This window comes from Saccopteryx bilineata, chromosome 1 (genome assembly GCF_036850765.1).
Source record: "Saccopteryx bilineata isolate mSacBil1 chromosome 1, mSacBil1_pri_phased_curated, whole genome shotgun sequence".
Classification (NCBI taxonomy): Eukaryota; Metazoa; Chordata; class Mammalia; order Chiroptera; family Emballonuridae; genus Saccopteryx; species Saccopteryx bilineata.
This window is the reverse complement of record NC_089490.1, coordinates 343689858-343716789: the sequence shown is the minus strand read 5'-3', so window position 1 is coordinate 343716789 and position 26932 is coordinate 343689858. Positions and strand designations below refer to the sequence as shown.

The following is a 26932-nucleotide window of genomic DNA, read 5'->3' as shown; positions in this document are numbered from 1 at the left end:
CTTACTAAAACATCTCCTGTCCTTCTACATGCCACATTCTTGAAAAGTGGGAAGAAAACTCAAATTAGCCAAACTATGAAATACCCTTGAAATTCCATGCCCTCAAGGACTGCCCTTTTTCTGACGCTCTGTGTTCTTTCCCATCAAGGAATCCTTGATTATCTCCCTGTCAACAGGTACTTGTAGCCGCATGTTTTGAAAATATCTCCACTCAAACTTCATTATGTCACTTATAAAAGTTTTTTTAGGCCCTGACTGATTAGCTCAGTCTGTTAGGAGCTTAGGAGCATCGTCCTGAAATGACAGGTTGTAAATTCAATCCCCAGTCAGGACACACACAGGAAGCAAACAATGAATACATGACTGAATGAACAACGAATGAATGCTTTCCTTCCCATTCCTTCTCCCTCCCTTCCTCTCCTGTCTCTCTAAAAATCAATAAATTTTTAAAAAGCCCCAGACAGATAGCTCAGTTGGTTGGAGCATCACCCCAGAGCATGGAGGTTGCCCATTCAATTCCCTGGTCAGAACACATACAGGAGCAGCTTGGTGTTCCTGTCCTTCTTTATAAAAAAATAAAATAAAAATATTTTAGCTACATATTATAAAGGATTAACCAATATATCTTAGTCCTGTCAGGAATAGGCTGGAAAATAGCTCACAGAAAGACTAACCTTGAACATCACTGGAAGGACCATATCAGATACTCTGAACTCCAGTAGAGCAATTAAAGTAGAAGGAATTGATAATTGGATATACATTTCCTAACTAAAATGACATCACTCACCTACAAGAATTGAAAAGGTACAGCCATTAGAGATCATATACCTAGGTTCTTCTGAGAACCACTAGAAGTCAACAGCTAACCCAAGATCCTTGTAACCAGCCAACAACTACGTGATGTAGAGCAGCTGTCAAAAAAAGCAATAGGAAAAGATTCTCCTGATAAACACCAAACTCACCTTTGAATGTTTTTTTTTTTATCTTATGGTCATATTTTTGTTTTCATTGACTTCAGGTTATACACCACTGATTTGGCCTATTATGTTTCTCTTACTTAAAACAATAATTTGCCCAACTCTGGGATTTTCTAGACAACCATCACCATAACTATAATTCAGTTCCACTAACCTATTACTAATGTGGACAACTTGAAAATATACTGAACAAGCAATTCCACTTCTGGGTACATACCCAAAGAAACCCAAAACACTAATTCAAAAGAATACATGACCCTTATGTTCACTGCAATGTTATTTACAATAGCCAAGCTGTGCTGACCAGACAGTGGTGCAATGGATACAATAGCCAAGCTATGGAACCAACCCAAGTGCCCATTAATACATGAGTGAATAAAAAAGTTGTGGTACATATATACAATGGAATATTACTCTGCCATAAAAAGAATATCTTACCATTTACAAAAGCATGGATGAACCTAGAGGGTATTATGCTAAGTGAAATAAGTCAATCAGAGAAAAACAAATTCCATATGATTTCACTTATATGTGGAATCTAAAGAGAATAAATGAACAATCTTGAAACAGATGCATAGATACAGAAAAGAAACTGATGGTGGCCAGAGAAAGAGGGTTTGAGAAATTAGGTGAAAGAGGTAAGGAATTAAGAAGTACAGATTGGTAGTTACAAAATACTCATGGAGATGTAAAGTACAGCATAGGGAAAACAGTCAATAATATAATAACTATGTACGATGTCAGGAGGGTACGGGAAATATTGGGGGGGGAATACTATGTAAAGTATATGATTGCCTAACCATAATCTGTGCACCTAAACTAATACAAATTATTGAGTGTAAACTTTAATTGAAAAATAAGCCCTGGCTGGTTCGCTTAGTGGTACAGCATCAGCCTGGCATGTGGAAATCCCAGGTTTGATTTCTGGTCAGGGCACACAGGAGAAGCGACTATTTGCTTTTCCACCCCTCCTCCTCTTCTCTCTCCACCTCCCACAGCCACAGCTCAGATGGTTTGAGCAAGTTGACCCTGGGCACTGAGGATGGCTCCATGCTCCATGGCCTTGCCTCAGGCACTGAAATAGCTCTGTTGCTGAGCACCAAAGCAGCAGCCCCAGATGGGCAGAGCATTGCCTGGTAGGGGACTTCCTGGGTGGATCCCAGTTGGGGTACATGTGGGAGTCTGTTTCTCTTCTTTCCTGCCTCCCACCTCTCACTTAATTTAAAAAAAAATAAAAAAATGTTAAAAAGTAATAAAAAAAATTAAAGAAAATATGCTGAACATACCATCCCTTGCCAACTTCTAGCATGTATGAAATGCTTCTAAAGAAAATTTGATCAAAAAATATCCTAATCAATAGCCTTAAAAGATGTTAGACTGCTATCAATTGGTATAGATGAGTGTATGGATGGATGGATGGATGGACACACATGCAGACAGTCAGTGGAGGATTGCCACAATTATACTTAAATATTATGATTCAACTTGATTATAAATCAATCTAATTCCCAATCATTTCCCTATTTATAGGTTACACTAGCTACTACATTACAGCATATAAAATTTCTAAAAATTGAAAGCAATGAGTTATTCCTATGACTAGAAGAAAAATTCAAATTGTTTAGGTATAGAAATAACTGAATGTAATATAAGGATGTGTCATCCTGACTGTATTGGTTTGCAAAAGCTGCTGTAACAAATTACTACAAACTTGGTAAGTTATAAAACAGAAATGAGTAACCTGAAATTAACTCTAGTTTAGCACTTATCACAATGTATAATTGATTATTTCATATTCTAGCCAGTGAGCTCCATTAAGGCTGGGTGTATGTTTATTCATCATAATATTCTTTCTGTCTAATACTCAACAGGTACTCAATAAATATTTTTTGAATGGTAATAAGAGATAATGAAGAAAAAAATATTTCTAATCTTCCTTAGCCATCATTGTGAGCTACTTAAAATGCCCAGGAAAATGTAATGTAAATGGTAGGCACATTGTAAAAGTTTATGAAATGTTTGGATGAAAAAGAATTAAATGGCAATAGGAAGATTATAAGTTGTCTTCAAAATTTCCAGTGACTGTAGAAAGCAGTAATTAGACTGACTGTATTGCTGGAAAAGCCAGCCTGGCAATGCTATAATCCTGCTACCAAATTGGAACAAAATTGTGTGTAAGCTTGACTATCTTGATCTAAAACCTTTATCTCCAGGAGCAGGACTTGACCGTGTACAGGAGAGAAGATCAATGCAGGATTGTTGAGCTGGAGAACGTGTCTTACCTGTGGTTGTACAAACCATTGGCCAGCATTCAGAGTCGACAGAAAATTCCAATAGAATAAGGAGCCTCCTCTGAAGGAGGCATTTGGCTTGACCTCCTTGATATTGGTTGTTCTTCTCAGATCATGGTCATGCATGAGAAAAGGCACCCCATCAAAACTGCAGGCCGAGGGAGAAAAGAAGAAAAAGGGTGGATAGGCTGAACTCAACCACCCTGGCAGATAGGGTTCTCAAAAAACTCATCAAGATCATGTCTTACTAGGGTCCATACTCCCTCTCAAATCTCAGCAAAGGCATAAGTACTAGTTGGTATACTTTGATGTCCATATTTTTTCTGTCCTAGATATTAATCTTTTGTGACATATAATAATCATCCCAGTGATGGTAAAAGATTAGCTTCCCTATCTAGGGGCTTTCTGACTTTACAAAAACAATAATAGATACAGTAGGAACCTGAGATGAGTGGGGTAATTATGAGGTGAGGCCTGGAGGTCCCAGAACTGTACTAAGCAGGATCCATACAATCCCCATATTTTTCTGAACCATTTCCCAGCAAGGCACCTGCCCTGAGTATTTCTGATCCTAGACCCTTCACATCGATGGTATCATTAGAAAATTTCCTGATTCTTGTTCTGTTATCTGCTATTTGCCTTGAAAAATTTATACTATTATGAAAATCTCTCTTCTTTTCCCATTAAAATATGTATGAAGAGAACTCTGTAATGACCAGAAGGGACTAATAGGGTAGAGATTTAGCCTCCTCCCTATGAACAACTAAAAAACTAGAAAAAATAAAGGAAATAACTTTTCAGCCAATTGACAACAGCACAGTATGATGATCTCAGAAAAGACAAATAAATGAACTAAACTCTACCTAATTACCCAAGTTTCCTTTTTGCAGGTGAATATAAGACGGCGGCCCAGGGAAGGGAAACCTAAAACACACCCAGCTGCCATGCTGAAATGAGGAGAAAGGGATGAGATCAAGGAAAAGACAAGACAGAATTTGCATATTGGAGTCCCATAGAAGATGGAGCTATACTAAATAAATACATCAAAGAGTTCTAGAGAAACATGTATAAACATACCTTCAGTGTATGGCTTAATATCAACCTGTACATATGCAAAGTAAAACTCTATGAATCTTGTAATGTCTCTCATGTTACCAAAATTTACCAGACATATAAAGAAGCAGGAAAATATAACCATAACCAAGAGAAATTACTCAATAAAGAAAACTTGGAAGTGAAAGAGATAACAGAAGCAGTAAATAAGCATATTAAATTATGTAAAATAGAAATATACATGACATATAATAGATATAAAGAACATGAATATGATAATATAACCATAAGAGTAAAAAATGGAAATTATAGAGCTGAAAAATATAATAACATGTAAATTTTACTGGAAGAAATGAACAGATTAGATATTATAGATCATGTAAAGATCAATGAATTTGAAGATAGAGGAGTAGAATCTCTCTAAATGACCTGTAAGAAATATCAAGCAGTTTCAAATTATGTGTAATTAGATCCTAAAAAAATCTCCAAAATTTGATGAAAATTATGCAATAGGAGATCCAAGAATCTTAATAAATACCAAGAAAGATAAATATGGAAGTATACCTACATATCCCACATTAAGAAATATTATAACAGAATTGGTGAAAACTGATGAAGAAAACAAAAATGTGAAAGTAGCCAGTGGGAGGAAAAAGACATATTTTGACAGAAATAAAGATAAGCACAGAACAGACTTATTATCAACAAATATAAAAGATATAAAACAATGAAACAACATATTTTAAATGCTGAAGAAAATCAACTGTCAACTTAAAATTCTTCAAAATGAATGGGAGATGAGAAATGCAGGAAGATAGCAAAGTAGGAAGTCCCAGTAATCTGTCTCCCAACCTAGACAACAACTGCACTGGCTGGTTTTGATGTAACTATGTATTTTGGAAGTATGGAGTCTACCGAAGGCTTGCAATTTTCAGGGAATATCATGGAAGTAAACTGGGGTTAATTTCAGTCCATTTTAGCACCTAGCCCAGTAGTAGCTACCCATCCCACTACTCCAGCCACATGAAGAACAAATGTGTTCAGATTCCTGGAACAGCTTGTACAGCAGCTAGTGACAGCTGGAGTGGCAAAAAAGTACTACTCTGTACTCCAAATATAAGGGATCCGCACGCTGGTCGATGATTGCTGCTTCTTGTCACAGAAAGGCAGACAGAGTGGCAGGCAACCACTGTTGTTGAACCTTTCCACACTATTGCAAAGCCCTCACCTTCTGGCTGAAGTGCCTTCCAAGGTATTTAATGGGCCACCATCCTTTTTACTCCTCATCATTTTTTTTCCTTTTTCTGCTTTTGAAAGCCATCTTTTCAAGACCAACAGATGAAACACAGCTGAATATATGGGGGAAACTGGAAAGTAACTATGCATGCCAAAAGGATGGATCAGGAAAACCTCAAGTTTACATCTCAATGTGATCCATGTCTCAGAGACATGCTACAATCATTAAAAAAAATAATAAAAACAAAAAATAACAAACTCTGGCAAAGGAGAAGAATCTGATTTCCAGTGTCACAACATTATAAGACTCAAATGTCCACTTTTCTACCAAATAAAAAAAGAATACAAAAATTAGGGTAGTATGTCCCATTATAAGTCAAAAAATAAATCAACAAAAACTATCCCTATAAAAAAGAGCTGGTGGCAGATATATTAGACAGACTTTAAAACAAATGTCTTAAAGGCACTCAAAGAAGTAAAGAAAAATAGGGATAAAGTCAAGAAAACAATATATGAGAAAAATTGAAATATCAACAAAGAGATTTTAAAAACTCTAAAAAGAAACCAAAAAGAAATTATGAAACTAAAAAGTCGAATAATTGAAATGAAAAACTGGCCAGAACAGTGGTCTTCAAACTGCGGCTCGCGAGCCACATGCGGCTCTTTGGCCCCTTGAGTGTGGTTCTTCCACAAAATACAACATGCGGACGCTACCTCAATAAGGAATGTACCTACCTATATAGTTTAAGTTTAAAAAATTTGGCTCTCAAAAGAAATTTCAATCATTGTACTGTTGATATTTGGCTCTGTTGACTAATGAGTTTGCTGACCACTGGGCTAAAGAAATTTAAAGGCAGATTTAAGCAGTCAGAAGAAAGAATCAGTAGACTTCAAGATAGAACAATAAACATTATTGAGTCTGAGGAAAGACTGTAGAACATGAACAGAGTCTAAGAGATACTGTGACACCAAATTCAGACAAACTTCACTGCAAGAAAATAAAACTACAAACCAAAATACTTTGTAAACAATGATGCAAAAATCCTCAACCAAATACAAACAGAATTCAGTATTGTATTAAAAGTATTATATGCCATGACCAAGTGGGATTAATTCCTAAAATGAAAAGATGGTTTAACATACCAAAACCCATCAATTTAACATACCACATTAACACCATGGAGGGGAAAGAAAATACATGATTACCATTAATAAACCCACATCATACTGTTAAATGATTTATAACAAAGGTACCAAGATCATTCAACAGAGAAAAGACAATCTTTTCATCAATGGTGCTGAAAAAACTGGGTATTCACATGAAGAAATAAATTGGACCTTTACCTAATACCACATATAAAAATGAACTCAAAATGAATCCAAGACCCTAAATGTAAAAATTAAAACAATAAAACTCTTAGAAGAAAACATGAGAAAATCTCCATGACACTGGATTTGGCAATGATTTTTTTTTTATATGACAACAAAAGAAAAATCAGACAAATTTGGCTTCATGAATATTTCTGTGCATGAAAAGTCATTATCAACACTGTAAAAAGTCAAACACACAGAATGGGAGAAAGTATTTGAAAATCATATATCTGAAATCCTAAATTTCAAAAGAAAAAAAAGATCCTGATTCAAAATTTGGCAGAGGGCTTGAATAAACGTTTCTCAAAAAAAATTATAAATGCACCTGTTAGACTGGCTATTAGCAACAAAACAGGTAATAAGTGTTGAAGAGGCTGTGGAGAAAAAGGAATTGTCACTCACTGCTGGTGAGAATGAAAACGGGTACAGCCATTATGGAAAAAGTATGGTGATTCTTCAAAAAATTAAGAATAGAACTACCATATGACCCAGCAATCCCTCTACTGAGTATCTACCCAAAACATTAAAAAACATTGGTATGTAAAGACACATGCACCCCCATGTTCATCACAGCATTATTCACAGTGGCCAAGACATGGAAACAACCAAAATGTCTCTCGATAGAGGACTGGATAAAGAAGATGTGGTACAAATATACACTGGAATACCACTCAGCCATAAGAAATAATGACACATTGCCATTTACGACAACATGGATGGACCTTGAGAACATTATACTGAGTGAAATAAGTAAATTAGAGAAAGCTAAGAACTGTATGATTTTACACATGGTGGAATACAAAATTGAGACTCATGGACATAGATAAAAGTGAAGTGGTTACCAAGCGGAGGAGTGTGTGGGGGTAGGGGGAGTAAAGAGGGACAAATATATTGTGACAGAAAATCATTTGACTTTGGCTGATGGTACATAACACAATCAACAGTTCAAATGCTATAGAAATGTTTGTCTGAAACCTATGTACTTTATTGATCAATATCACCCTATTAAATTTAATTTTCTAAATAAAATTTTTAAAAAGAAAAAAATTGTGAATGGTCAAAAGCACATGAAAAGATGCTCAACATCACTGATCACTAAGGAAATGCAAATCAAAACTATAAAGGGATACCACCTCACAACCAGTAGCATGGCTACTAACAACAACAAAAGAACAGAAAAGAACAAAAGGGCTGGCCAAAATGTGGAGGATTTGGAACTCTTGTGCAGTGGTGGTGGGAACATAAGATGGTACAGCTACTGTGGAACATAAAAATTATTATATATATTGTACCTTATATCAATAAATTAAAAATAGAATTATCATATGATCCAGCAATCCCACTTATATATCTAAAAGAACGAAAAGCAGAGTCTCAAAGAGATACTTATACAACCATGTTGATAATAACATCATTCACTGTATTTAAAATGCAAAAACAACACGTGTCCATCAACTGATCAAACAGAATAGCAAAGTGTGACATATATATAAAAAATAGACACACATACACACACACGAGTATTATAAAACAGGCTACTTTGAGGACTTTATGCTAAGTGACATGAGCCAGTCACAAAAAAACAAATACTGTATGATTCTACTTATATTAGTACCTAGTCAAAATTATATATAGAAAAAATAGAATAGGGTTGCCAGGGTTTTAGGGGAGGGTGGAATGGCAAGTTATTGTTTAATGGGTATACAGTCTCAGTTTCACAAGATGAAAAGAGCTATAGAGAATGATGGTTGAAGGATGCATATTATAAATATATATAATACCACTGAGTTATACACATAAAAGTTATTAAGATGGTAAATATTATGTTTTTAATTTTACACAATTTTTTAAAATTAAAAAAAAAAAAACCTGGCTGGTTGGCTCAATAGTAGAGTGTTGACCTGGTGTGTGGAAGTCCCAGATCGGTTCCCAGTCAGGGCACACAGGAGAGGTGACCATCTGCTTCTCCATCCCCCTTCTCGCTTCCTCTCTCTCTATTCCACTCCCGTAGCCATGGCTCGATTGACTGGAGCACGTTGGCCGGGCACTAAGGATTGCTACATGGATCCTCCCAGTTGGGGCATAGGCAGGAGTCAGTCTCTGCACCTCCTCTACCTTCACTTAAAAAAAAGCGCCATCACAAAATATACACATGGGATAGCAACCCAGATGACAATGATTTTCTCGACGAATAAGTGCATTTCAAAGTGGAAAGATGAAGAATTAAATATAAGTTTAAAACAATTATACCTATGTTATTAATATTTGTGCTTGAGGAATGCATGGGTATTTGGTAATTTTAAGTATGTTAAAGAGAATCTGGCCTAGGTTACCTCTGTAATTTCAATATGAAATATGAAGTTGAGTAACTGATCTAGACTTGTGATTTTAAGTTCAAATCTAACTACATTTATTAAAAATTTTTAAATATAAAAACATTGAAGGTTTATGTAGTTACAGATTTAACATATTAGACCTTGAGAACATTATACTGAGTGAAATAAGTTAATTAGAAAAAACTAAGAACTATGTCATTTCACACATAGGTGGGATATAAAACTGAGACTTATGGACATAGATAAAAGTGAAGTGGTTACCAGGGGGAGGGAAGTAAGGGGGAGGAGTGAGGGAAGGGAGTGAAAAGAAACAAATATACAATGATGGAAAATAATTTGACTTTGGATGATGGGTACACAACATAATCAATAATTTAAATTCTATAAAAATATTTCCTTGAACCCTATGTACTTGTATTGATCAAATTTAAAGTTAATCTTCTAAATAAAAATTTAAAGATATTAGATTTATAGGAATTACGTAAGAATTCTGGAAAAATTTAAGTTAGAAAACAGCTGTACCAAAAAAAAAAACCTTATTAAATGCATAATTGCAGTTTAAACTTCTAAAGTACTTACTTAACTAAAATAGAGTTAAATATTATTAAAAAGCCCTCAAAAATGATGGCTATTGGCCCTGGCCGGTTGGCTCAGTGGTAGAGCATTGGCCTGGCGTGCGGAAGTCCCAGGTTCGATTCCTGACCAGGGCACACAGGAGAGGCGCCCATCTGCTTCTCCATCCCCCCTCCTTCCTCTCTGTCTCTCTCTTCCCCTCCCGCAGCTGAGGCTACATTGGAGCAAAAAGATGGCCCGGGCGCTGGGGATGGCTCTTTGGCCTCTGCCCCAGGCGCTAGAGTGGCTCTGGTCATGGCAGAGCGATGCCCTGGAGGGGCAGAGCATCGCCCCCTGGTGGGCGTACGGGATGGATCCCAGTCGGGGCGCATGCGGGAGTCTGTCTGACTGCCTCCCCGTTTCCAGTTTCAGAAAAATACAAATAAATAAATAAATAAATAAATAAAATAAAAAAGGCTAAAATGTTAGACTTACAAATGCAATAAGGTTTATAAGTAAAAGCTTAAGTAAGAGCTAATGTTCTAAATTTAACAGATTAAGCACTTGTTTTTATTTCAACCAAAGTAAAATGTTTCTGGCACACAAAAATGACCTCAAAGCATTAAATAAAGTTATATTTAACAAAAAAAGAAAAGGATAATGAAAATGTTTTCATACAAACTAAAGACAGGCTAATTCATTTCTAGCAAAGCTGCATTATAAGAAAAATTAAAAGACATTCTTAGGTAAAAAGTAGATACAAATTGAAAACTTGCACCTACACAGAATGAAGAGTATGAGATATGATAAACATATAAGTAAATATATAAAACTTTTTCTCATTTTTTATTTTTAAAAAGACTGTTAAAAGCAAATATTAATAACAATGTATTGAGATACCAGACTGTAATAGGTCAAATAATAGGTAAAATAGAAATATACTGTTAAAAGATTTGCATTTTACACAAAAAAATGTATAATATTTAAAGGAGAAAGCATTAGCTTAAAAAACATATTGTAATTCCAGTGCAACCACTAAGTTAAAAAAGTACAGCTAATAAGCTAATAGTGAAGATAAAGTTCTAAAAACACTTAAGCTAAAAAAGGCAGGAATGAAAAAACAAACAGCAAAATAGTGGTGTATTCACCTCAGGTGTAACATTTAAGAGTGGTCCCCCCCAAAATTAATAATCAAGATTGACGTTATTTTAATGCAGTATTTTAACAATCGATGTAAAAATTCACGATAAACAAAATATTAAAATTTAAATATAGACAGAATTAGTATTACTGATTTTTCATTTTGCCTCAGGCTCTCATCTGGCTTGGCATGTCACGTCTTTATTGAAATATCTGACATTTTGTTCATCATGGAGGTTAAAGAGTGGGCCAATACTGAGAGAAATTACTGCGCTCTCTCTCCCACCTTCTGCCTACCTCCCACACATATACTTCTTAGGTACAATATTTACAATTTCTCTTAAAACACTATGTAAACACTGAGTTGGTGGGGAAGCAATGAGGCAAGAGGCCCACGAAGCTTGCTGTGATCTTTCAGTCCCTCTGCATCAGCTTGCATTGACGACCAGAGACTGCTGGCAAGATTTCTTCCTCTGGCCCATAGGAGGAGCTCCATGGTGCTTCAGAAAACAAGACTCAGGCTACTCCAGAGAGGTGCTGCTCCATGCTCAGTGAAGGTACAGCTGGCTGGGCTTTTATGCCAAAACTCAGCAGCCAAAAGTCTTCACAAAGAATCTTAGCAGGGCCCCCCCAGGCTTTCTCTCAGATGCTAAATAACTGTTTACATTACTTGCTTTTGCATTTTGTAATATAGACATGCCACCTCCTTTATAAATGTCTCTCAAAAATATATTCAAATGAAAGTTTCATATAAATGTTTGACATTTCTTAAGAACAACATGTTTGCAATTTTACAAAGTGGGGTGAACACTGTCAAAAAATAGTTTACAGCAGTGGTTCTCAACCTTTCTAATGCCGTGACCCCACAATACAGTTCCTCATGTTGCGGTGACCCCAAACCAAAAAATAATTTTGGTGGCTACTTCATAACTGTAATTTTGCTACAGTTATGATTCGAAATGTAAATACCTGATATGCATTATGTATTTTCCGATGGCTTTAGGCGACCCCGCTGGGGTCGCGACCCACAGGTTGAGAACCGCTGCTTTACAGTGTACAGATGATGCATGGTGAAAAATTACACCTGAAACCTATCTAATTTTATTAACCAAAGTCACCCAAATAGTCTATTTTTAAAAAGTTCACTTTGGCTGTGGGCAGGGATGAGAATTTCTTTAAAAATATGTTATCCCAAGTCTCAAAAATTTTAACATTTTGAGAGGAAGAAGAGATGGTAGGAGTGAGCAAAGAAAACTACATAGGAAACAGCCAGGAAGGAGGGAAATCAGGAGAATATGATACTCTGGAAGACAAATATGCAAATGTCTTTAAAAATGTGGAAGTATTTAAATGCTGAGCAGTTAAGATGAAAACAGAAATTTTACCATCATGTTTGGAAAGTCTGAGGTCACTGATAACTTAGTGAGAGCCCAGTAAAGTATGGAAAAGGCTGGTAGGGATGGGCTCAAAAAGGACTGGAGAGGCAGAAGGAAGAGAGGGAGTAGAAGGTACCCTTTGAAGGAATGTTGCCTTTAAGAAAGTAAAGATACAGGGCATAAACTGGAACACAACACGGAGTCCTGAAAAGCTTTAAAATGTCAGGATGAATCATCTCCATCAACATACAACATGATATAACTCATTAATAATGTATGTGTATATGTATCTATATATATGCATACTACTACAAATGTTATCATACATATAGATTTGTGTGACCACCACAACTGGGACACAGATCTGTTCCACTGTCACAAAGAAATTCCTTCACTAACCACTGGTAACCACTAATATGTCCTCTGTCACTATAATTTTCTCATTTTGAGAGTGACATATAGCCCTAGCCAGTTGGCTCAGGGGATAGAGCATCAGCCAGGAATATAGATGTTCTGGGTTCAATTCCTGGTCAGGGCACAAAAGAGAAGTGACCATCTCACCTCTCTCCCCCCCTTCTCTCCCTTTTCCCTTCATGCAGCCATTGGCTCGATTGGTTTGAGTGTTGGCCCTGGGCTCTGTGGATAGTTCAATTGGTCAGAGCATCAGCCTCAGGCACTAAAACTGGCTCGGTTGATTTGAGGATCAGCTCCAGACAAGGGTTGCCAGGTCCCATTCAGAGTGTATGCAGGAGCCTGTCTCACTATCTCCCCTCCTCTCCTTTCACTTAAAAATAAATAAATACAAGTACATACATACATACATTACATACAAACATACATTACACACATATATACATATATACATAGTGATAAAGCTATATTGTACTTAGGAGTAGAACTGTTAGTTCATATGGTAATTCTATGCCAAACTTTTTGAAGAAGTGAAAACTAGTTTTCACAGTGTCTCCATCATGTTACACCTCCACCAGCAATGTACAAGGTTTTCAATTTCCCCACACCCTTATCAATATTTATTATTTTCCATTTTTTAATAATAGCCGTTCTAGTATGAAAAGATATCTCATTACTCTTTTGACTTATATTTTCCTAATGACTAATGATATTGAGCATTATTTCATGTGTTTATTGACCATCTATATAACTTCTCTGAAAAGATGTTTCAAGTTCTTTGTCCATTCTTTAATTGAATTGTCTTTCTATTGGAGGAGTTCTTTATATTCTGTATATAAACTTGATCATATTTTCTCCCACTCTGTAACTTATCTTCTAACTTTCTTGATCATGTCCTTTGATACACAAAGGATTTTAATTTTGAAGTCCAGTTTACCTATTTTTTTCCTTTGTTGTTCATTCTTTTAATGTCATATCTAAAAATCTAATGCCAAATCCAATGTCATGAAGATTTATTCTTGTGTTTTCTTGTAAGAGTTTTATGGTATTAGCTATTATATTTATGTAATTGATCCATTTTGAGTTAATTTTAATAGATGGTGTGAGGCAAGAGTCATTGAATTTCTTTGCATCTTTGTGAAAATCAGTTGGTATCAAGGTAATGAAAGACAACTAGCACAAAGAAAGAAAATCTTTGCAAATCACACATCATATAAAAAAGACTTCCTCTTTAACTCATGTATTATTTTCCTAAATTTGTTTGTTTAATTTGAGTCAATTTGTTTAATTTCCAAATGTTTGGAGATGTTCTTTTCTTTTTTTTATTTATTTACTTATTTTTATTTATTTATTTTTAATGGGGTGACATCAGTAAATTAAGATACATATATTCAAAGATAACATGTCCAAGTTATCTTGTCGTTCAATTATGTTGCATACCCATCACCCAAAGTCAGATTGTCCTCTGTCACCCTCTATCTAGTTCTCTTTGTGCCCCTCCCCCTCCCCCCTTCCCTCTCCCTCTCCCCCCTCCCCCCGTAACCACCACACTCTTATCAATGTCTCTTGGTCTCACTTTTATGTCCCATCTACGTATGGAATAATGCAGTCCCTGGTTTTTTCTGATTTACTTATTTCACTCCGTATAATGTTGTCAAGATCCCACCATTTTGCTATAAATGATCTGATGTCATCATTTCTTATGGCTGAGTAGTATTCCATACTGTATATGTGCCACATCTTCTTTATCCAGTCATCTATTGATGGGCTTTTTGGTTGTTTCCATGTCCTGGCCACTGTGAACAATGCTGCAATGAACATGGGGCTGCATGTGTCTTTACGAGTCAATGTTTCTGAGTTTTGGGGGTATATACCCAGTAGAGGGATTGCTGGGTCATAAGGTAGTTCTATTTTCAGTTTTTTGAGGAACCACCATACTTTCTTCCATAATGGTTGTACTACTTTACATTCCCACCAACAGTGGATGAGGGTTCCTTTTTCTCCACAACCTCTCCAACATTTGCTATTACCTGTCTTATTAATAATAGCTAATCTAACAGGTGTGAGGTGGTATCTCATTGCAGTTTTGATTTGCATTTCTCTAATAACTAAAGAAGATGAGCATCTTTTCATATATCTGTTGGCCATTTGTATTTCTTCCTGGGAGAAGTGTCTGTTCATATCCTCTTCCCATTTTTTTATTGGATTGTTTGTTTGTTTGTTGTTGAGTTTTATGAGTTCTTTGTATATTTTGGAATTAGGCCCTTATCTGAGCAGGTGTTTAAAAATATCATTTCCCAATTAGTTGGCTGTCTGTTTATCTTGTTATCAGTTTCTCTTGCTGAGCAAAAACTTCTTAGTCTGATGTAGTCCCATTCATTAATTTTTGCTTTCACTTCTCTTGCCTGCGGAGTCAAATTCATAAAATGCTCTTTAAAGCCCAGGTCCATGAGTTTAGTACCTATGTCTTCTTCTATGTACTTTATTGTTTCAGGTCTTATGTTTAGATCTTTGATCCATTTTGAGTTAATTTTAGTACAGGGGGACAAACTGTAGTCCAGCTTCATTCTTTTGCATGTGGCTTTCCAGTTTTCCCAGCACCATTTGTTGAAGAGGCTTTCTTTTCTCCATTGTGTGTTGTTGGCCCCTTTATCAAAAATTATTTGACTATATATATGTGGTTTTATTTCTGGACTTTCTATTCTGTTCCATTGGTCTGAGTGTCTATTTTTCTGCCAATACCATGCTGTTTTGATTGTCGTGGCCCTATAATAGAGTTTGAAGTCAGGTATTGTAATCACCCAGCTTCATTCCTTTTCTTTAGGATTGCTTTGGCTATTCGGGACTTTTTATAGTTCCATATAAATCTGATTATTTTTTGCTCCATTTCTTTAAAAAATGTCATTGGAATTTTGATGGGAATTGCATTAAATTTGTATATTGCTTTAGATAATATGGCCATCTTGATTATATTTATTCTACCTAACCAAGAACAAGGAAAATTCTTCCATCTCATAATATCTTTTTCGATTTGCCTTAACAATGGTTTATAGTTTTCATTGTATAAGTCCTTTACATTCTTTGTTATGTTTATTCCTAGGTATTTTATTTTTTTTGTTGTTGCAATTGTGAAGGGGATTATTCTTTTGAGTTCATTCTCAAATGTTTCATTGTTGGCATATAGAAAGGCTATTGACTTCTGTATGTTAATTTTATATCCTGCGACCTTACTGTATTGGCTTATTGTTTCTAGTAGTCTTTTTGTGGATTCTTTGGGGTTTTCGATGTATAGGATCATATCATCTGCAAAAAGTGATACCTTTACTTCTTCTTTTCCAATATGGATGCCTTTTATTTCTTTGTCTTGTCTGATTGCTGTGGCAAGAACCTCTAGTACCACATTAAATAAGAGTGGAGAGAGTGGACAACCCTGTCTTGTTCCTGATTTAAGGGGGAAAGCCTTCAGTTTAGTGCCATTTAATATGATGTTAGCTGATGGTTTATCATATATGGCCTTTATCGTGTTGAGATATTTTCCTTCTATACTCATTTTGTTGAGAGTCTTAAACATAAAATTGTGTTGTATTTTATCAAAAGCCTTTTTTGCATCTATTGATAATATCATGTGGTTCTTGTTCTTTGTTTTGTTGATATGGTGTATTATGTTAACCGTTTTACGTATGTTGAACCATCCTTGAGATTCTGGGATGAATCCCACTTGATCATGATGTATTATTTTTTTAATATGTTGTTGTATTCGATTTGCTAGTATTTTGTTTAGTATTTTAGCATCTGTATTCATTAGAGATATTGGTCTGTAGTTTTCTTTTTTTGTGCCATCCTTGCCTGGTTTTGGTATAAGGGTTATATTTGCCTCACAAAATGTGTTTGGAAGTATTGCTTCTTCTTCAATTTTTTGGAAGACTTTCTGTAGAATAGGAACCAAGTCTTCTTTGAAGGTTTGATAAAATTCGCTGGTATAGCCGTCAGGGCCTGGACTTTTATTTTTGGGGAGGTTTTTAATAGTTTTTTCTATTTCTTCTCTACTAATAGGTCTGTTTAGGCTTTCTACTTCTTCTTGACTCAGTCTAGGAAGGTTGTATTGTTCTAGGAATTTATCCATTTCTTCTAGGTTGTTGAATTTAGTGGCATAAAGTTTTTCATAGTATTCTACAATAATTCTTTGTATATCTACGATGTCTGTGGTGATTTCTCCTCTTTCATTTTGGATTTTGTTTATATGAGTTCTTTCTCTTTTTTCCTTGGTAAGTCTTGCCAAGGGTTTGTCAATTTTGTTGATCTTTTCAAAGAACCAGCTCCTTGTTCTATTAATTTTTTCTATAGTTTTTCTGTTCTCTATTTCATTTATTTCTGCTCTGATTTTTATTATCTCCTTTCTTCAGCTGGTTTTGGGTTGTCTTTGTTCTTCTTTTTCTAGTTCCTTCAGGTGTGAAGTTAAGTGGTTCATTTGGGCTCTCTCTTGTTTGTTCATATATGCCTGAAGTGATATGAACTTCCCTCTTATCACTGCTTTTGCTGCATCCCATAGATTCTGATATGTCATATTGTCATTTTCATTTGTCTGTATATATCTTTTGATCTCTGCACTTATTTCTTCCTTGACCCATTCATTCTTTAAAAGTATATTGTTTAGTTTCCCCATTTTTGTGGGATTTTTTCCCTCTTTTTTGCAGTTGAATTCTAGTTTCAAGGCTTTATGATCAGAAAATATGCTTGGAACAACTTCGATTTTTCTGAATTTTCTGATGTTGTTTTTGTGGCCCAACATATGGTCAATTCTTGAGAATGATCCATGTACATTGGAGAAAAATGTATAGTCAGTCATTCTGGGATGAAATGTCCTGTAGATGTCTATCATATCCAGGTGCTCTAGTATTTTGTTTAAGGCCGCTATATCTTTGTTGATTCTCTGTTTGGATGACCTATCTAGAGCCGTCAGCGGTGTATTGAGGTCTCCAAGTATGATTGTATTTTTGTCAGTTTTTGTTTTAAGGTCAATAAGTAGCTGTCTTATATATTTTGGTGCTCCTTGGTTTGGTGCATATATATTAAGAATTGTTATGTCTTCTTGATTCAGTGTCCCCTTAGCCATTATGAAATGGCCAATTTTGTCTCTGAGTACTTTTGCTGTCTTGTAGTCAGCATTATCAGATATGAGTATTGCTATACCTGCTTTTTTTTGGATGTTATTTGCTTGGAGTATTGTTTTCCAGCCTTTCACTTTGAATTTGTTTTTATCCTTGTTACTTAGATGAGTTTCTTGTAGGCAGCATACAATTGGATTTTCTTTTTTGATCCATTCGGCTACTCTGTGCCTTTTTATTGGTGAGTTTAATCCGTTTACATTTAGTGTAATTATTGACACTTGTGAGTTCCCTATTGCCATTTTATAGATTGCTTTCTGTTAGTTTTGTGCCTTGTTTGATTCTTCTCTTTCGTTTTTCTATCTTTTGTTTTTATTTGGTTGTGTTCCATACATCTTTCCTCTGTTGCTATCTTTTTTAAATCATGTGCTTCTGTGGTGGTTTTTTCAATGGTGGTTACCATTAAGTAATGAAAAGGGTTCCTACCCTGTTCATTGTAGTGCACTATTTTGTGAGTACTTTTGCACTCCATCGCCCTTTGCTACTGTTAATCTCCATCCTCTCCCCCCCTTTTTTATTGTTGTCACAGTTTAAAGTTGGTTTTGTTATGTTCTTCTTGGAGCTTTTACTTGTGGCTTTGTTGGGTTTTTTTTATTCTTTGTATCTGATTGGAGAACCCCCTTTAGTATTTCTTGGAGTGGGGGTTTTCTGGTGATAAATTCTCTCATCTTTTCTGTATCTGTGAATGTTTTTATTTCTCCTTCATATTTGAAGGATAGCTTTGATGGGTATAGTATTCATGGCTGAAAGTTCCTCTCTTTCAGGACTTTAAATATTGGGGTCCACTCTCTTCTAGCTTGTAGAGTTTCTGTTGAGAAATCTGATGATAATCTAATGGGCCTTCCTTTATATGTTGTATTCTTCTTTTCCCTGGCTGCCTCGAGAATTTTTTCTTTGCAGTTGGTTTGTGCCAATTTTATTATGATGTGCCTTGAAGTAGGTTTGCTGGGGTTAAGAAAACTTGGAGTTCTGTTTGCTTCTAGAATTTGAGGTTTTAGTTCTTTCCACAAGCTTGGGAAGTTCTCATCTATTATTTGTTTGAGTATGTTCTCCATTCCATTTTCTCTCTCTTCTCCCTCTGATATACCTATTATTTTTATGTTATTCTTTTTGATGGAGTCAGATAATTCTTGTAGGGCTATCTCATTTTTTTATTTTAATTTTTGAATCTCTTTCTTCTTCTCTTTGTTGAGCCTCAAGTTGCTTGTCTTCTATTTCACTAATCCTCTCTTCTATCTGGCCTGTTCTATTAGCTAAGCTTGTTACCTCGTTTTTCAGCTCGTGAATTGAGTTTTTCATCTCTGTTTGATTTGTTTTTATAGTTTCAATTTCCTTGGAGATATACTCTTTGTGTTCATCGAGTTGTTTTCTGAACTCCCTAAATTGTCTTTCTGTGTTTTCTTGTATATCTCTGAGTATTTTTAGGATTTCTATTTTAAATTCTCTGTCATTTAACTCCAAGGTTTCCAATATCTTAAATTTTTTCTCCATAGATTTTTCCTCATCTCTCTGTGTTACCTCTCTTTCTTTTGTATCCATGATATTCAATTTTCTCTTCTTTAGTGGCATCTGAGGGTGGTTTTCTTGATAGTATTAATGAGATTTTATAAGAAATAAAAAGATTAAAAAAATAAAAATAAAAAATTGTGTTTTTTAAAAAAATTAATCATTAAATAAAGAAAAATAAAATAAGATAAAAATTTGAGAAAAAAAGGGAATTATTCCTTCCCCTTTTTTTTCCCTCTCCTCTCCTCTCCCCTCTTTCTTGAGAAAATCTTGTGATGAACTGTGAATTATATTGTACTAAATAGAACAAACAATACCTGTACTGAAGGGCCTGAATTGGGGAGAAGTAATAAAGGGGTAAAGGAAAAAGAAAAAAAAGAAAAAGAAATAAATAAAAGAAAAAATATATATATAAAAAAGGGGGGCAGTATAGACCCACAAAAAGCAAATAAGGAAAAAATTTGGGTCAAGAATAAAATGATTTGCTTTTAGGTGTTGGCTGACTCAGAGTTATGATGAGAGGAATAAGAGGAAAACAGGAAAAAGGGGTGGAAAATTAAAAAATTACTATTGTATTTAGTGGAACGAGAACTAGATAAAATGGAGAGCCAGGGATGGGAGCACCGCTAATGTGTTAAAAAGGTGAAGTAAAAACCCTCCAAAATGCCACAAATTTAAGTTTGAGTCCCAGATAAGATAATTTGTTCATTATTGAGGTTTGAATGAGAGAAGACGTAAAGGAGAAAGGAAGAGACTAATATAGAGGGAGAAAAGAGAAAGAGAGAGAGAAAAGATGGAACCACTAAAAGAAGAAAAAAGAAAAAGGAGGAGAGAGAAAGAGAGAGTTAGGGGTTTTGGATTGCAACCCTCATAGAGAGAAAGGAGGAGGAAAGAAAAGGTAATGGGAGATGTAACACTTATGGGTAGTGTAGTTCAAAGAGAGGCAAGAGTAAGACTGAGAGAGAATTAAATGACCAAATTGGAATAGAAAAAAAAAATCAAGAATGAAGAAAAGAGACACAGACGAACAAATATAATAAAATGGGATAGGTTATAAAGTCTGCAGATTATTCTTGATTTTGAGAGGTTATCGTCTTGCTTTTTCTTTTCTGTCTCTCTTCCTGGTCGGTGACTTTGTACCCCGGGTTCTGCCCCTGTGGCATGCTCTGAAAGAGGTTTGCCGTTGATAATTCTCTATGGCGATGTCATGTATTGGGCTTCAGTCTCGTTGGCAGTCAAGGCTCATTAGTGTTTATAGGCTCCAACAGTGAGAGGGTCTCTCACTGTGAGAGTGTTCCTGGAGCCTCTCTCCTAGTCTTTCCTTCCACAATTAGAAGCCTGATAATCCAGCTATGGGGTTGCTGCTGCCTCTGCCTGGATAGTAAGAGGCTCAAAGAGCTGGCAACTCCCCACTCTATTCCCACTCAGCACAAGGCTCTGAGTAAGGCTCAGTCAGTCAGAGCTGCTAGCATAATCAGGTGGGGCTCCCGCCCACTCAAAGACCTCTGGCTCTGCCCCTCTGTGGGATAACACGGGTGCCCACTCCTGAGGCATTCGGAGGAATCTCTTGCCCACTCTCCGTGCGCGCCCACCAGGATGTCAGACCAGCCGTGTCACACTTCGAGTGAAATCCCTATCTGCACGGAAAAGATCGAGCGTTGGAATTGGCTCTCACTCTATCCCTGTGCGTGGCCCCCTCAGGGTGCTGGGGCAGCTCAGAGATTCCTCTCCTGACCCGCTCACAGGCCTCTGGCTCTGCTCCTCTGTGGGAAAACACGGGCGCTCACCCCTGAGGAGTTCGGGAGAATCTCTTGCCCACTCTCCGTGCGCGCCGACCCAGATATCAGGCCAGTTGGAATCAGGCTTTCTCTCACTCCAAGAAAGCCCTCTGCCACATGGAAAAGTTACGGCGTTGGAATTGGCTTTCGCTCTGTCCCCGTGCGGCTTTTCCAGGGCCCTGGGGCTTTGGCTCCTGGCCCGCTCACAGGCCTCTGACTCTGCTCCTCTGTGGGAAAACACGGGCGCCCACCCCTGAGGAGTTCGGAGGAATCTCCTGCCCACTATCCACGCGCGCGCCGACCAGGAGATGCGGAAAATGGCTGCCCCACTTGTCTTTCTTTGTCTGAGTTTGGCGCGCGTGTTAGCTTGAATTGCCCAGGTTTTTCCACGGCTTGGATCTCCGTGCCACAGCCTGGTTTGGCTGTTTATACCGTGGCCTGGATCTATTCACTCCCTATGCCCGCCTTAAGTTTCTATATTCTCAGTTCTCAGTGAAAGCCGTCCTGTTTGGATTAGAGAGGAAGGCGGAGCATTTCCTACTCCCTATTTCCCCCGGGGTTTGACCATATATCTAGCCAATCTTTCGCTCGACCCTACCTTCGGGTGTGTTGTGAAGCATCTGAAGACTCCAAGGATAGGTTTTTCTGTTTCTGGTTGAAGAACTTGTTGAGTTTATGGGGAGATTTTCGGTATCGCTTCCTACTGCGCCATCACTCTGACGTCATCCCAGCTGGAGACGTTCTTTTCAACAGTATTACTTATTTCTAGTGTGATTCCATTGTGGTCATTCTGTATAATTTCAGTTTTTAAATTGGTTGAAGTTTGTTTTATGGCCCAGGATATGATCTATGTTGATATATGTTCTATAGAAACTTGTTCTGCAGTTCTTGGTTTAAGTATTTTATTAATGTCACTTAGATCTTGTTCGTTGATTGTGTTATTTAACTGTTATGCATGCTTAATGGTTTTCTGTTCACTAATTATAACAATGTGTAAGAGAAGCGTGTTGTATTCCTCAATTATAGTTATAGATTTGTCTATTTCTCCTTTTAGTTTTGTCAGTTTTTGCTTCATGTATTTTGAAGCTCTGTTCTTGGGTTCATACGTATTTAGAATTATGTACTATTGAGTTATTTTTTAATTATTATATACTATCTCTCTTTGTCATCATTGCTCTAAAGTTTACTTTGTCTAATATTAATATACCCTTCCAGCTTTGATTAGAATTGGCATAGTATATTTTTTTATACTTTTATTTTTAAGCTACCTATATCATTACATTTACAATTAATTTCTTGTAAATAGCATATGGTTGTCACACTTTAAAAATCTATTCTGGTCCTGGTCGGTTGGTTCAGTGGTAGAGTATAGGCCCAGCATGTGAAAGTCCAGGGTTTGATTCCTGGTCAGGGCACACAGGAGAAGCACCCATCTGCTTCTCTACCCTTTTCCTTCTCCTTTCTCTCTATTTCTCTCTTCCCCTTCCTCAACCAAGGCTCCATTGGAGCAAAGTTGGCCCAGTTGCTGAGGATGGCTCCATGGCCTCTGCCTCAGGTACTAGAATGGCTCTGGTTTCAGCAGAGCAACGTCCCAGATAGGCCAAGCATCATCCCCTGGTGGGCATGCTGGGTGGATCCCAGTTGGGTGCATGTGGGAGTCTGTCTGCCCCACTTCTCACTTCAGAAATATACAAAAAATAAATAAATAAAAATAAAAATCTATTCTGCCAGTCTCTATCTTTTAATTGGCATATTCAGATCATTTACATTTAATATATCTACTGATATGTTAGGATTAAGTCTTCTGTTTTAATATTAGTTTTATATTTGTTCCCTCTGATACTGCTCCCCTGTTTCCTCTTACTGGCTTTCCTGTTGGTTATTTTAACTTCCTTATCTACAGTGTTTTTAAGTATATCTCTTTGCATAAATTTTTTGTGTGGTTACCCTAGAGATTACAGTCTAGTTATGCATTGCACAATGGCATTTCGGTCAATGATGGATCACATACACAATGTTGGTCCCATATAATTATAGTAGATTATATGCAAAAAGTTTGTTAGTGATGCAGAAAGAAAAAGGCTGGACCTAATGAGGATGCTGAATTTGCTGCCTGTTCTAGGTGGTTTAAATAGACAAGGCGGTTCAGCATGCTCTCCACAAGCCCTGCCCCCATCTGTGGCTGGGTCCTGGAGTTGACCAGATCTGGGAAGAAGTGGAGCCTGTTAGCCCTGTTGCCTATCTACACTTGCAGCTGTACACATGCATGCACACACACTCATGCACAAATCATTCCCCTTCTGAGTTTCTATTTATCAACTCTTTTCTTCCAGTCCTGTTCTCCTTCTCTCCCTGACTTTCTTCTCCCTCTCTTCCCCCCTATCCATTGTATTATTTCTCATCTCAAGCTTTATATCTCTCTGGGTCTCTTGATTTGTTATCCTCGTCTCACTCCTCTTCCTTCCCTTTCTTCCTTCTTGCCTTCCTCCCTCCTCCTGACATTTACTCTCTGTCCAATAGCATCCCCCTCCACAGCCCTTCCCCTGTCGCTCCAATGCATGAGTGTATATGCACACATACACTTTATCTTTCACATCATATTCTGGTGTACCTCTTCTATTTTTAGATATGTTTAGATACACAAATACTTACCATTGTGTTACAATTGCCTACATTATGCAGAGCAGTAATGCTGTACAGGTAGGAACAATAAGTTACCACATAGCCTAGTGAGTAGTAGGTTACCATCTTGTTTTGTGTATGTGCACTCTGTGATGTCTACACAACTATGAAATCATCTAACGACATTTCTTAGAATGTATTCCTATCATCAAGTGACATATGACTGTATAGGTAACACTTCATCACATTTTACAAATGTCAAAATTCTACCACTTCAAGTATGATATATTGTAGAAATAGAAACACTTGCTAGGTCCCTTTACCTTACTACTTTTATTTATTTATGATTTAGTTGTCTTAAATACAGGGTGGGGCAAAGGTAGATTTACAGTCTGATTATATGAAACAGAGTTTATTCTAGTGTTATTACTTATAAATTATTGTATTATTTTCCATACAAACAACTTTAAACCTATTTTGCCCAACCCTGTATATAAAAATGTATTTAACATATTAAATATAACAAAATATATCAGACAATGTTTTTTTTTATTTTAACCATCAAACATAATTTTTAAACTCTGGAAAAAGAAAACTGTCTATTGTATTTATTTATACATTACCCTTTCCATTGTTCTTTCTTTATTCCTGATGTTCCAAGTTGACTTTTTCACCCATTTTACTGAGATATAATTGACATGTAATATTATATTAGTGTTAGATATACAATATGATTTGATATATGTATACAATTGAAATTTTTAATCATTTATTTTTCTCTAAACTTTTATTTCCATTTGGTTCTTATTCATTCCTTCTATTTCTATTTTTTTGTTTAATGAGTGTTCATAATTTTGTGGGAGACAGTTTAAGATAGCTACTTAAAAATTTTTAGCTAATTCCTGGCTCAGTAGCTCAGTTGGTTAGAGCATTGTCCTGATACCACTAAGGTTATGGGTTCAATCCCTGGTCAGGACAAGTACAAGAATTAAACGATGAATGCATGGATAAATGGAACAACAGACCAATGTTCTCTCTCTCTCTCTCTCTCTCTCTCTCTCCCTTCCTCTTTCTCTAAAATCAATTTAAAAATTCTAAATTCTTAGAGAATTCTAATATCTGTTTATTTGGTGTTAACATCTATTGATTACCTGTTCTCATTTAATTGAGATTTTTGTATATTTTGGTATAATAAAAGTTTTGGATTGTATTCTAGGCAGTATAAATATTATGAGATTCTAGTTCCTAGTTAAATCTGTTAGCAGAGTAACCATTTTTACATTCAGAACACATGTCCTGTCCCATGTTTATAGGCTGTGATTCAAATGCCAATTTAGTTTTCAAAGGCTTTGCAGTATTTTTCTGGCCATTTGCATTAAGTGCTACTGAGAATTCAATCTAAAAACTGAATGGTATTCAAGATCAATGTTCAGGTATCAAATCTTCTACTGTGTTGCTTCCATGTGGGCTCATGAATGGGTTATACAATGGTCGACCCAAGACTTTAAATACAAGATTTGTTTTTCCTTTCCAAGTGAGAGGAGGTGAGATAGTGAGACAGACTCCAATATGCATCCCAACTAGGATCCACCCAGCAACCTTGTCTGAGGCTAATGTTTAAATCAACTGAGCTATTTTTAGCACCTGACCCAATGCACTAAGATTAATTGAGCTATCCTCAGTGCCCAGCCCCAGTGCAGCAGTTGAGCCACTGCTGCAGGAGGGAAATGAGAAAGAAGGTGGAGAGGGAGGTGTGGAGAAGCAAATGGCCACTTCTCTTGTGTGCTCTGACCAGGAATCAAACCCAGGACATCCATAATGCTGGGCCAATGCTCTACCCACTGAGCCACCAGCAAAGGTATATACAGGTTTAAAAATTCCCTTTCCTCAGCATTGTAGTTCTTCATAAAATGAAACATAGAATTACCATATAATCTAGCAGTTCCATGACTGGGCATACATGCAAAAGAAATGAAAGCAGGGTATCGAAAAAATATTTGAACTTTGTTCATATCAACATTATTCCAAGTAGCCAAGAGATGAATGCAATCAAAATATCCATTGGTAGATGAATGGATTAAAAAAAAGTAAGATATACATATAGAAGAGAGACAAAATGACCACAGAGTAGGCAGACCTGCCAACTCCCATATCCCAGAACCAAAGTGGATTACAACTTAATTTTGAGAACAGTCATCTTGAAAGACCAACTTTTGATTAAACTAAGAGGATTCTATAGCCAAGGACCACCAAAGAGGCCACACTGAGACTGGTAGAAAAGGCAGAGATGCAGAAAGGTCTGCCCTGCTCCCAGGAGCGAGTGGCGGCCAGGAGAGACTCTAGCAGCGGGGAAGGTTGGCTGGTGAGTTGTGGGTCCTCAGCCCCAGAACTGGAGTCCCAGTCTAGAGCCCTGGAGCCTCGAAGGGACATACAGACTGTATTTGGCTGAGAAAGGAGTTTAGATACTGTTTGAGAGGAGACAGAACTCTCGGACCCAGGCTCCATCTTAATGGGACTGCACGGAGAGCCTCACTCACAGCCACCTGCCCAGGGCTCTGGGTGTGGGGAGTGCTGGGAGGACTAGAGTTGCCAGGGGAGAGTATGGTCTCGGAGGCACAGGAAGACAATTTGAGGGACAGCCACCCTAACACCTGGGCTGAGTCATTCCCCAAATCTAAAGTGAACATTTTTCCTAGAAGCAGCAACACCAGCAAAGGGAAGAAATTACCCTGCCCACCAGAGGCCCTCCTGCTCCAGTCAGAACCAAGAGACGTTTAGAGGCAGGCAGAATGTTAGGGACACAGGTAGTGAGTATTGAGGTCTGAGCTGCACCGCCCCTCCCCATGCTGCTGAGTGCTCCTCAACAGTGGGAGGGCCAGTGGCTGCAGGGACCAGGGCAGTCTGAGTGAGCTTGTACAGGCCCATCCTTGGCAGCGGCAGAGGTCCGGGTGACCACAGATGTGGTCCAAGCAGGTGCATGCGTGCGCCTGTGGAGGCAGCAACTATGGTAACTGCTGTGGAGGTCTGAGCTGGCACATGAGCCCACCCATAATATGGGCCGCCCTCGGCAGCAGCGGAGGCCAGGACAGCCTTGGAAGCAGTTCGAGAGGTCCTGTGT

At 37.1% G+C, this 26932-nt stretch overlaps 1 protein-coding gene across 1 annotated transcript in view; it reads right to left on the bottom strand.

The window, feature by feature from the left end:
- Nucleotides 1–26932, bottom strand: part of LOC136319573 (glycerophosphodiester phosphodiesterase domain-containing protein 4-like) — a 165116-nt gene that overhangs the window by 79262 nt on the left and 58922 nt on the right. The window contains exon 10 of the mRNA XM_066252771.1: nt 3260–3416. Coding sequence (XP_066108868.1) covers nt 3260–3416 — 157 coding nt within the window. The remainder of the gene's footprint in view (nt 1–3259; nt 3417–26932) is intronic.